We start from the raw sequence: 12,863 nt of genomic DNA on the forward strand, positions 1-12,863 counted from the left end.
CATTTAAACTTACTGAATAGATGATCCCTTCAGAATGTCCTCACTTTCTTCAGCTGTGATATTATATCTGATGAGCAATGCCACTTCTTTTTTTTCTCCCCCCCCCAACTTTTTTGCCTCCCCCCCCCCCCCATTGCCTTTGAAACATCTGGACCCTGGAATTTCTAGCAGCCATTCCTGTACTCGTGACAGCCAAGTATGTGAACCATGCGCAGTTCCATGTACTGATCTATGCTCTAGATTCGGCACTCTTGTTCCTGATACTAGCATTAAAGTAGACCCATTTATGCCCTATCCGCTTCCTGTCCGACTTGACTGTTTCTCTACTGGCTGTATCTCCCGTTACACCAACTATCCCAGTCTCTGTCCTATCACTCTAATTCCCATCCCAACTGCCAGCTATCCAAGCACAGAACTGAAGGTGAGGTCTCACCAAAGTCCTTTATAACTGTAAAATGACAGGTCCACTTTTGTACTCGAATATTTAAAAAGTACTTTAAAGTGAATACAAAGAGGTGTTAGTGACTTAGTCAGAGGGTAAAATGTCCAACTGTGTGGGAAATTTTCAATGTTTCATTCTCCTTTATTCTGAAGAAAACAACGCTAGCTTGTGCATTTTCCATCTAGATCAACAGCCTTGACAATCGACTTGAACTCACATTTCATAAAATTACTGATATGGCCTCCCTGCTGTTGTTTTCTGCTCTTCTAAAGACAGCTGAAACGTCTCAACCCAAGCAAGGCTGCAGGACCGGATGGTGTCAGTACCAGCGTGCTCAAAGCCTGTGCCCCTCAGCTATGTGGAGTACTTCGCCATGTACTCAACCTGAGCCTGAGGCTCCGGAGGGTTCCTGTGCTGTGGAAGACGTCCTGCCTCGTCCCTGTGCTGAAGACACCGCACCCCAGCGGCCTCAATGACTACAGACCGGTGGCATTGACCTCCCACATCATGAAGACCCTGGAGAGACTTGTTATGGAGTTGCTCTGGCCTATGGTCAGGCCACACTTAGATCCCCTCCAGTTCGTCTACCAGCCCCGACTAGGAGTTGAGGATGCCATCGTCTACCTGCTGAACTGTGTCTACGCCCACCTGGACAAGCCAGCGAGCACTGTGAGGGTCATGTTTTTTGACTTCTCCAGTGCGTTCAACACCATCCGCCCTGCTCTGCTGGGGGAGAAGCTGACAGCGATGCAGGTCGATGTTTTCCTGGTGTCATGGATTCTTGATTACCTGACTGGCAGACCACAGTTCATGTGCTTGCAACAGTGTTTGTCCAACAGAGCGATCAGCAGCACTGGGGCTCCACAGGGGACTGTCTTGTCTCCCTTTCTCTTCACCATTTACACCTCGGACTTCAACTACCGCACAGAGTCTTGTCATCTTCAGAAGTTTTCTGATGACTCTGCGATAGTTGGATGCATCAACAAGGGAGATGAGGCTGAGAACAGGGCTACGGTAGGAAACTTTGTCACATAGTGTGAGCAGAATTATCTGCAGCTTAATGTGGAAAAAGGCTAAGGAGCTGGTGGTAGACCTGAGGAGAACTAAGGTACCGGTGACCCCTGTTTCCATCCAAGGGGTCAGGGTGGACATGGTGGAGGATTACAAATACCTGGGGATACGAAATGACAATAAACTGGACTGGTCAAAGAACACTGAGGCTGTCTACAAGAAGGGTCAGAGCCGTCTCTATTTCCTGAGGAGACTGAGGTCCTTTAACATCTGCCGGACGATGCTGAGGATGTTCTACGAGTCTGTGGTGGCCAATGCTATCATGTTTGCTGTTGTGTGATGGGGCAGCAGGCTGAGGCTAGCAGACACCAACAGAATCAACAAACTCATTCATAAGGCCAGTGATGTTGTGGGGATGGAACTGGACTCTCTCACCGTGGTGTCTGAAAAGAGGATGCTGTCCAAGTTGCATGCCATCTTGGACAATGTCTCCCATGCACTACATAATGGACTGGTTGGACACAGGAGTACATTCAGCCAGAGACTCATTCCACCGAGATGCAACACAGAGCGTCATAGGAAGTCATTCCTGCCTGTGGCTATCAAACTTTACAACTCCTCCCTTGGAGGGTCAGACACCCTGAGCCAATAGGCTGGTCCTGGACTTATTCCCTGGCATAATTTACACATTACTATTTAACTATTTATGGTTTTATTACTATTTATTATTTATGGAGCAACTGTAACGAAAATCCATTTTCCCCCGGGATCAGTAAAGTATGACTATGACTTGGCCATTAAGAGCAAGTATCCACCCAAAAGGCTTGAGAAGACCTTGATCTACGTGTATTCCTATTTCCTTCTGTTCCAGTGTTGCCTACAGCTCTTTAAAGGTAGAATAAGTCAGTAAAATAGATAAAATACACAAGAGATGTGCAAACTGTGAGCATTTCAAACTCCTTGGAGTGCATATCTTGCACAAACTCTTATCAAAGGTTTCAAAAGCACATTTGATGTCAGAGAAATGGATACAATAAACATCCTGTACTTTTACTTTGCATCCATTCATGAAAACAGTGCCCCAAAGAATGTACAACAGTTAAATGTTAGAACTTCAAAGTCCGCCCCCCAGCTCCCCTCCCTCCTGCGCGTAAGTGGCAGCAAGCAACAATCCCCCCCCCCCCCCACTACCAGCAAAAGGAAAGCATCGGCACCTGCCACTGAGCACTCAAACATGAGCAAAACAACAGTAAAGACACAGATTTGCAGTTACTCCAAAGACTACATTGCTCACCCGGCCTTCGACATACCACAGGCTCTCCCTCTCTCTCCCTAATAAGGGAGAATGAGATGTCTCTGTTTTCACAGCGAGTGGCAAGACCTAACAAACAAGTCATTGGTTTCCGATGTTAGAAGTCAGTTAAGTTGCTTTTTTTGAGCTCTGTGCCCAAAGGTCTGGAGTCTCTGGGCACACAGCCGTTGAAATATGCCCCTTCGTGTTAGCCACTTCAGCCCTGGGGAAAAAGCCTCTGGCTATCCACATGATCAATGCTTCTCATCATCTTATACACCCTTATCAAGTCACTTCTCATCCTCCATTGCTCCAAGGAGAAAAGACAACTACACTCAACCTATTCTCACAAGGTACGCCCTCCAATCCAGGCAACATCCTTGTAAATCTCCTCTGCATTCTATCCAGATCCTTCCTTAGAGATTCTTAGAGATAGGATCCCTGGGCATTTAGAGAATCATGGTCTGATCAGGGACAGTCAGCATGGCTTTATGAGGGGCAGATAGTGTCTAACAAGTCTGATAGAGTTCTTTGAGGAGGTGACCAGGCACATAGATGAGGGTAGTGCAGTGGATGTGATCTATATGGATTTTAGTAAGGCATTTGACAAGGTTCCACATGGTAGGCTTATTCAGAGAGTCAGAAGGCATGGGATCCAGGGAAGTTTGGCCAGGTGGATTCAGAATTGGCTTGTCTGCAGAAAGCAGAGGGTCATGGTGGAGGGAGTACATTCAGATTGGAGGATTGTGACTAGTGGTGTCCCACAAGGATCTGTTCCAGGACCTCTACTTTTCGTGATTTTTATTAATGACCTGGATGTGGGGGTAGAAGGGTGGGTTGGCAAGTTTGCAGACGAAACAAAGGTTGGTGGTGTTGTAGATAGTGTAGAAGATTGTCAAAGATTGCAGAGAGACATTGATAGGATGCAGAAGTGGGCTGAGAGGTGGCAGATAGAGTTCAACCCGGAGAAGTGTGAAGTAGTACACTTTGGAAGGACAAACTCCAAGGCAGAGTACAAAGTAAATGGCAGGATACTTGGTAGTGTGGAGGAGCAGAGGGGTCTGGGGGTACATGTCCACAGATCCCTGAAAGTTGCCTCATAGGTGGATAGGGTAGTTAAGAAAGCTTATGGGGTGTTAGCTTTCATAAGTCGAGGGATACAGTTTAAGAGTCGCGATGTAATGATGCAGCTCTATAAAACTCTGGTTAGGCCACACTTGGAGTACTGTGTCCAGTTCTAGTTGCCTCACTACAGGAAGGATGTGGAAGCATTGGAAAGCGTTCAGAGGAGATTTACCAGGATGCTGCCTGGTTTAGAGAGTATGCATTATGATCAGAGATTAAGGGAGCTAGGACTTTACTCTTTGGAGAGAAGGAGGATGAGAAGGAGGATAGAGGTGTACAAGATAATAAGAGGAATAGATAGAGTGGTTAGCCAGCACCTCTTCCCCAGGGCACCACTGCTCAAAGCAAGAGGACATGGCTTTCAGGTAAGGGGTGGGAAGTTCAAGGGGGATATTAGAGGAAGGTTTTTTTACTCAGTGGTTGGTGCGTGGAATTCACTGCCCAAGTTGGTGGTGGAGGCAGATAACACTAGTGAAGCTTTAGAGACTACTAGACAGGTATATGGAGAAATTTAAGGTGGGGGTTTATATGGGAGGCAGGGTTTGAGGGTTGGCACAATATTGTGGGCCAAAGGGCCTGCACTGTGCTGTATTATTCTATGTTCCTGTAGTGAGGTGACCAGAACTGAACACAGTACTCCAAGTGGGGTCTGACCAAAGTCTTGTATAGCTGTAACATTTTATTGTTTAACAACATTGAATCACAGTGGATTTAATTTGGTTTTTTTGACACTGATAAGCAGAAAAAGACTCTTGTGCCAAAGTGAAAACAGATCTCTATAAAGTAATCTAAATACAGATATAAAACAATAATTGATGCATAAGTATTCATTCTCTTTCCTTCTCCCCCCCCCCCACCCCTTAATATGACACACCAAATCATCACTGGTGCACCCAATTGGTTTTAGAAGTCATATAATCATAAATGGAGATCACCATGTGCAGTCAGGGTGTTTCAATTAATTGTGGTAAAAATACGCCTGTACCTGGAAGGTCAAACTGCAGGTGAGTCAGTATCCTGGGGAAAAACTACGCCATGAAGACGAAAGAACACCCCAAGAAACTCCATGGAAAGGTTATTGAAAAGCACAAGTCATGAGATGGATACAAGAAAATTTCCAGGTCACGGAGTATCCCTTGGAGTACAGTTACAGCATTCATCAAGAAATGGAAAGAATATGGCATAGCTGTAAATCTGCCCAGAGCAAACTGTTCTCAAAAACTGAGTGACTGGGTAAGAAGGGAATTAGTGAGGAGGGCCACCAAGAGGCCTATGACAACTCAGGAGGAGTTGCAAGCTTCACTGGCTGAGATGGGAGAGACTGTGCAGACACCAACTTGCTCAAGAGCTGCACCAGTTGCAGCTCTGAGAGAGTGGCAAAGGGAAAGCCACTGTTAGAGTTTGCCAGAAGGCATGTGGGAGAGTGAAGTCAGCTAGAAGGTTCTATCGTCTGATGAAGCCAAAATTCAGCTTTTTTGCCATCAGATTAAACGCTAAACACCACACATCATCGGAATCACACCATCACTGCTGTGAAGCATGGTAGTGGCTGCACCATGTTGCGGGGATGCTTCACTGCAGCAGGTTCTGGAAGGCTTGGGAAGATAAAAGATAAAATGAATGCAACAAAATACAGGGCAATCCTGGAGGAACATCTGATGTAGTCTGTGAGAGAACTGCAACTTGGTAGAAGATTTGTTTTCCAGCAAGACAATGACTCCAAGCATAAAGCCAAAGCTACACAGGAATGGCTTAAAAACATCAAAATAAATGTCCTGGAGTGGCCAAATCAGAGGCCAGACCTCAATCTAATTGAAAATTTGTGGCTGGACTTGGAAAAAGGACTGTTCACTCATGATCCCCACGCAATCTGACAGAACTTGAGCAGTTTTGTAAACAAGACTGGGGAAATATTGCAGTGTCCAGATGCGCAAAGCTGATAAAGGCCTATCAACACAGACTTGAAGCCGTAATTGCTGCCAAAGGTGCATTTACTAAATACTGACTTGAAGGGGGTAAATACTTATAAAACACAAAATAATTGATTGCTTATTTGTAATTAATTTAGATAATTTTTTGGCGATGTTTCACTTTGACACAAAAGTGCCTATTTCTGATCAGTATCAAGAAAGGAATTAAGCCACTGATTCAATATTGAGAGCCAATAATACACAAAAACTTTGAAGAGGCGATGTCTACTTTTTATAGGCACTGATGTGCAGAAAGGTGCTGGAATAGGTCCAGTGACCACATGAAGGGTCCCATATTTAAACACTCTTGAATCTTTCCTGAACACGCAAGGAAAGGATATTTGAGCAGGGAGGATGTTAGAACTCTGTACAACACTAGATAACTGGAGTGCTGTTCTGGTGACTGTGTGCAGGAAAGAAGGTATACAGCATGTTGCCTTACTACTGTACAAGGGAAGATTGTTAAACTAAAATTGTTTTCTTTGAAACTATGGAGACTGAGGAGAGATTTAATTGCGATGAGTGGTGTATATAAAGGAAATAGGTAGGACCTATTACCATCAGAAGACCTATTTCTGCATTTTATGATTTGGTAATCACTAGTACAGGTATAAATTCACTGTAAATAATAGAGGAGAGACACAAAGCTTTTGCTTGTAGAGGGAGGTAGGAGTTTGGATTTTCTGAAAGGAAGGTAGGTAGATGAACACATGAAACGTCAAAATGCTATTGGGGGAGTGGGGGTGGCAGTGGAATGGACCAATACAGACATAGAGAAACAGCATCCAACATCAAAGATCCTCTGTACCCAGGCCAAGCTCTTTTCTCACTGCTGCCATCAGGTAAAAGTTACAGGTTCCTCAGGACTTGCATCACCAGGTTCAAGGACAGTTACTTGCATAGAACATAGAATAGTACAGCACAATACAGGCCCTTCGGCCCACAATGTTGTGCCGACCCTCAAACCCTGCCTCCCATATAAGCCCCCACCTTAGATTCCTCCATATACCTGTCTAGTAGTCTCTTAAACTTCACTAGTGTATCTGCCTCCACCACTGACTCAGGCAGTGCATTCCACGCACCAACCACTCTCTGAGTAAAAAACCTTCCTCTAATATCCCCCTTGAACTTCCCACCCCTTACCTGAAAGCCATGTCCTCTTGTATTGAGCAGTGGTGCCCTGGGGAAGAGGCGCTGGCTATCCACTCTATCTATTCCTCTTATTATCTTGTACACCTCTATCATGTCTCCTTTCATCCTCCTTCTCTCCAAAGAGTAAAGCCCTAGCTCCCTTAATCTCTGATCATAATGCATACTTTCTAAACCAGGCAGCATCCTGGTAAATCTCCTCCGTACCTTTTCCAATGCTTCCACATCCTTCTTATAGTGAGGTGACCAGAACTGGTCACAGTACTCCAAGTGTGGCCTAACCAGAGTTTTATAGAGCTGCATCATTACATCGCGACTCTTAAACTCTATCCCTCGACTTATGAAAGCTAACACCCCATAAGCATTCTTAACTACCCTTTCTTAACTGACACTTAAAGGATTGACGGTGGATATGCAATGGCAAGCATTTAAAGGTTGCATGGATGAACTACAACAATTGTTCATCCCAGTTTGGCAAAAGAATAAATCAAGGAAGGTAGTGCACCCGTGGCTGACAAGAGAAATTAGGGATAGTATCAATTCCAAAGAAGAAGCATACAAATTAGCCAGAGAAAGTGGCTCACCTGAGGACTGGGAGAAATTCAGAGTTCAGCAGAGGAGGACAAAGAGCTTAATTAGGAAGGGGAAAAAAAATTATGAGAGAAAACTGGCAGGAAACATAAAAATGGACTGTAAAAGCTTTTATAGATATGTAAAAAGGAAAAGACTGGTAAAGACTAATGTAGGTCCCCTGCAGACAGAAACAGGTGAATTGATTATGGGGAGCAAGGACATGGCAGACCAATTGAATAATTACTTTGGTTCTGTCTTCACTAAGGAGGACATAAATAATCTTCCAGAAATAGTAGGGGACAGAGGGTCCAGTGAGATGGAGGAACTGAGCGAAATACATGTTAGTAGGGAAGTGGTGTTAGGTAAATTGAAGGGATTGAAGGCAGATAAATCCCCAGGGCCAGATGGTCTGCATCCCAGGGTGCTTAAGGAAGTAGCCCAAGAAATAGTGGATGCATTAGTGATAATTTTTCAAAACTCGTTAAATTCTGGACTAGTTCCTGAGGATTGGAGGGTGGCTAATGTAACTCCACTTTTTAAAAAAGGAGGGAGAGAGAAACCGGGGAATTATAGACCGGTTAGCCTAACGTCGGTGGTGGGGAAACTGCTGGAGTCAGTTATCAAGGATGTGATAACAGCACATTTGGAAAGCGGTGAAATGATCGGACAAAGTCAGCATGGATTTGTGAAAGGAAAATCATGTCTGACGAATCTCATAGAATTTTTTGAGGATGTAACTAGTAGAGTGGATAGGGGAGAACCAGTGGATGTGGTATATTTGGATTTTCAGAAGGCTTTTGATAAGGTCCCACACAGGAGATTAGTGTGCAAACTTAAAGCACACGGTATTGGGGGTAAGGTATTGGTGTGGGTGGAGAGTTGGTTAGCAGACAGGAAGCAAAGAGTGGGAATAAACGGGACCTTTTCAGAATGGCAGGCGGTGACTAGTGGGGTACCGCAAGGCTCAGTGCTGGGACCCCAGTTGTTTACAATATATATTAATGACTTGGATGAGGGAATTAAATGCAGCATCTCCAAGTTTGCGGATGACACGAAGCTGGGTGGCAGTGTTAGCTGTGAGGAGGATGCTAAGAGGATGCAGGGTGACTTGGATAGGTTGGGTGAGTGGGCAAATTCATGGCAGATGCAATTTAATGTGGATAAATGTGAAGTTATCCACTTCGGTGGCAAAAATAGGAAAACAGATTATTATCTGAATGGTGGCCGATTAGGAAAAGGGGAGGTGCACCGAGACCTGAGTGTCATTATACACCAGTCATTGAAAGTGGGCATGCAGGTACAGCAGGTGGTGAAAAAGGCAAATGGTATGCTGGCATTTATAGCGAGAGGATTTGAGTACAGGAGCAGGGAGGTACTACTGCAGTTGTACAAGGCCTTGGTGAGACCACACCTGGAGTATTGTGTGCAGTTTTGGTCTCCTAATCTGAGGAAAGACATCCTTGCCATTGAGGGAGTACAAAGAAGGTTCACCAGATTGATTCCTGGGATGGCAGGACTTTCATATGAAGAAAGACTGGATGAACTGGGCTTGTACTCGTTGGAATTTAGAAGATTGAGGGGGGATCTGATTGAAACGTATAAGATCCTAAAGGGATTGGACAGGCTAGATGCAGGAAGATTGTTCCCGATGTTGGGGAAGTCCAGAACGAGGGACCACAGTTTGAGGATAGAGGGGAAGCCTTTTAGGACCGAGATTAGGAAAAAACTTCTTCACACAGAGAGTGGTGAATCTGTGGAATTCTCTGCCACAGGAAACAGTTGAGGCCGGTTCATTGGCTTTATTTAAGAGGGAGTTAGATATGGCCCTTGTGGCTACGGGGGTCAGGGGATATGGAGGGAAGGCTGGGGCGGAGTTCTGAGTTGGATGATCAGCCATGATCATAATAAATGGCGGTGCAGGCTCGAAGGGCCGAATGGCCTACTCCTGCACCTATTTTCTATGTTTCTATCCACCTGTGAGGCAACTTTAAGGGATCTGTGGACATGTACCCCCAGATCCCTCTGCTCCTCCACACTACCAAGTATCCTGCCATTTACTTTGTACTCTGCCTTGGAGTTTGTCCTTCCAAAGTGTACCACCTCACACTTCTCCGGGTTGAACTCCATCTGCCACTTCTCAGCCCACTTCTGCATCCTATCAATGTCTCTCTGCAATCTTACCCTCAACCATCAGGCTCTTGAACAGAAGGGAATAGCTGCATTAATTTAAGGACTCATTTGACCCTGTTATATTGTTATTTCACGTTCATTATTTATTACTATTTATTTGTATCTGCATTTGCAGTTTGTTTACAGTTAGCAGTTCCTGAAGTTTACAGTTTAGATACTGTTCTATACATGTGCTGAATGTGCCCACACAAAAGAATCTCAGGGTTGTAGGTGGTGACATGTATGTACTCTGATAATAAAAATTTCCTTTGAACTTTGAGTTGCCAGGAGACGGTCAATATAGATAAATATGTCATACTGGCACAGATAAAGTGGGTGAAAGAGCCTGTTTCACTGCTGTGTGACTGCATAATTCTGTGACCATGAGTATAAATTCAATGTCATTAAAAGTAAATTGAAAGCACAATTAGTTTTCAGAAGGTGATAAATGGGATGGGTTTCTAGTTTAGATAGTCGTCAGATATTTTGAAATTTTTAAATGAAATTAGGCTAAGTAAATTAAATCTGAAACAAATCTTTGTTTGTGTATTAATTTTGTATTTAAGATTGTTTCATGTTCAACCAAGCAGCCAGGTGAGTAACAATGAGCTATGTCAATCAGCCAATATGGACCTTGATTGTATATACATATTTTGTTTCACAGGAACACATTTATTGGCAGAAGAAGGTAGAGCACATGCAAAGCCTTGAACAGGGAGAGACACACAAGGCAGATCTAGAACAAGCTCTTAAAGTGATTCATGCTGAACATGAAGAGCTTGCGAAGGGAAATAAAGAGAATATGGACAAATATAAGCAAAAGGTATATTTGGATCATAATCATTGCAATGTTCTTGTAAGATACCTTATGCAATTATTGGCTATCAGTAATACACTCCTTAGCAACCACAGCAACTGTTAAAATCCAAAGATGCTGAGGAAAGAAGGGAAAAAGGAGGAGATATAAACACTTTATAGATGGCACCAGAATTGAACTCCGAACCCCGACTCCCTGAGCTGTAATAGTGTTGTGCTAACTACTACGCTACTGTGGCTCCCTGCACTGGAGCAACTCAGCAGGTCTGCTGCACCTATGGAAAGGGTTGACTCATTGGTCCGAGGCACTTCATCGGGACTGGGAACGAAGGAAGAGGCCAGAATCTAGAGCACAAAGCAGCAAAACAAGTTTCTTTCCCAGCTTCCCACCCAGTTACCCATGCACTCAAACACACAGACAGGCCTTCATCCCCAGGACAGGCAGCCTCTGACCTCCAGTCCTTGACCCTGGACTCTAAGACTTGCGTTCTTTTGGTGAAGTAAGATCACTGGTCACTCATATACTGCTCAAGCCAGATGGAGGTTGTCTTGGTCATGTGTTCACCTTCCACCATAAGGTATTCATGGAGCTGGAATGGCTGGGGGATATTAAGGGGTGCTTTCACATGTGCATGGAAGGTCACTTCAGCCCCTGGCTCTTCAGTTACTGCTCCTGATCTCTAATTCTCTCTCATCCCTGCCCTTAAAGGCTAACCTGACCCTGATTCCCTGCACTGTCCGTGCTCATACTGGTCCCTAGTCAGTATGAGCGACACTGGACCACAGCTGCTGAAATCGAGAGCACAGAAGGGAAGTAATGTGGGAACTGGGTGTGGAGGCAAAAGGGTAGTCAGTGTTTCAGGCCAAGTCCCCACATCAGCACCCAAAACATTGACCACCCCTTTTCCTCCACAGATGCTGCTTGACTGCTAAGTCCCTCTGGTAGTTTTTCTGTCCTACCAATGTAAGATGAGGTTGTACTGTGTTGGAAATCCGAGCAATACAATCAAACACATACAGCTGAGTTGTTGAGTAAGAAGATTAATACCTAATCAGACAGTCAAAATGAGAGTCCAAAAACATTGATGCCCCAGGTAGCAATCCTAGTTTCATATTACAGTTATGAAGGTTTTCAGCCTAAAACATCATCTGTTTATTCATTTCTGTAGATGCTGCTTGAAGTGCTGAGTTCCTCCAGCATTTTGTGTGTGTTGCTCTGGAACGCCAGCATCTGTGGAGTCTCTTGTGTTCATAAACATTTGGCGATTTTTTTTTTTTTTTTTTTTTTTTTTTTTAATGTTTGTGTTGTCATACATTGAATGCACTTTTCCAGGCATGTGTCTAATTCACTTTTGTCACTTTCACAGTTTGAGGAAGCCAGTACTAGGGCATTGGAAAATGCCAAGAAGGACCTAGAATGCTATCGTAAAGAAATGAATGAACTAAAATTAAAAGTAAGTATCTTATCAGTTGTTATTTCACCTATATCCTGATTAATTTTCTTAATTTATAGCTGGAAACCCTACTGCAACATGGCTGAATTAAAGAAAATATTTTGGTTGAATTTCTCTTTTTTTTGGCTTCTTGACCTGGAATTTGGATTCAGTAACAAACTGTATTACTGACCCGAAAGAAGGCTGCCTGCAATAAACTAGTGATATTTGTGGTATGGATTTCTCAGTCCAAGTGCAGGGTTTCAACCTAAAACATTGACAAAGCCTTCCCTCCCACAGATGCTGCTTGACCTGCTGAGTCTTCCAGCAGATTGTTTATTGCTCCAGATTCCAGCATCTGCAGTTTCATGCATCTTCATTATTAAGGAACCTGAAATGTTGACCTTAATGGTGAGGGAGAGCAGAAAAGCCGCAGGGAAGTTTTTATTGATCTGTACAGGCTGCTAGTAAGAACACACCTGGAGTAATATATAGTTTTGCTTTCCAAATATAAAGAAGCTTGTGCTAGCATTGACGGTAGTACAGGGAAGATCACTGTGTTGATTCCTGGGATGAAGGATTAATGCATATTGGTCCTAAACCCTTTGGAGGAAAAAAGTGAGAGGTGAACGTATTGAAATATGTAGGATTCTGTCAGGAGTTTGTACGTCCTCCCCGTAAATCATGTGAGTTTCCTCCAGTTGCTTCAGTTTCATCCCACAGTCCGAAGATGTTCCAGTTTAGTAGGTTACTTGGTCACCGTAAATTGTCCTGCGATTAGGTGGGTTGCTGGGCAGTGTGGCTCTTTGGGCCAAAAGGGCATGTTCTGTGCTATATCTCTAAATAAATGATTCTTACGGGGTTTGACAAAGTAAATATTGAAA

At 44.0% G+C, this 12,863-nt stretch overlaps 1 protein-coding gene across 1 annotated transcript in view; it reads left to right on the top strand.

The window, feature by feature from the left end:
- Positions 1–12,863, top strand: part of LOC140199280 (glial fibrillary acidic protein-like) — a 65,804-nt gene that overhangs the window by 35,288 nt on the left and 17,653 nt on the right. The window contains exons 4-5 of the mRNA XM_072261073.1: positions 10,395–10,553; positions 11,914–12,000. Of these exons, the coding sequence (XP_072117174.1) occupies positions 10,395–10,553; positions 11,914–12,000 (246 nt within the window). The remainder of the gene's footprint in view (positions 1–10,394; positions 10,554–11,913; positions 12,001–12,863) is intronic.

This window comes from Mobula birostris, chromosome 6 (assembly GCF_030028105.1).
Source record: "Mobula birostris isolate sMobBir1 chromosome 6, sMobBir1.hap1, whole genome shotgun sequence".
In the NCBI taxonomy this organism is placed as follows: domain Eukaryota; kingdom Metazoa; phylum Chordata; class Chondrichthyes; order Myliobatiformes; family Myliobatidae; genus Mobula; species Mobula birostris.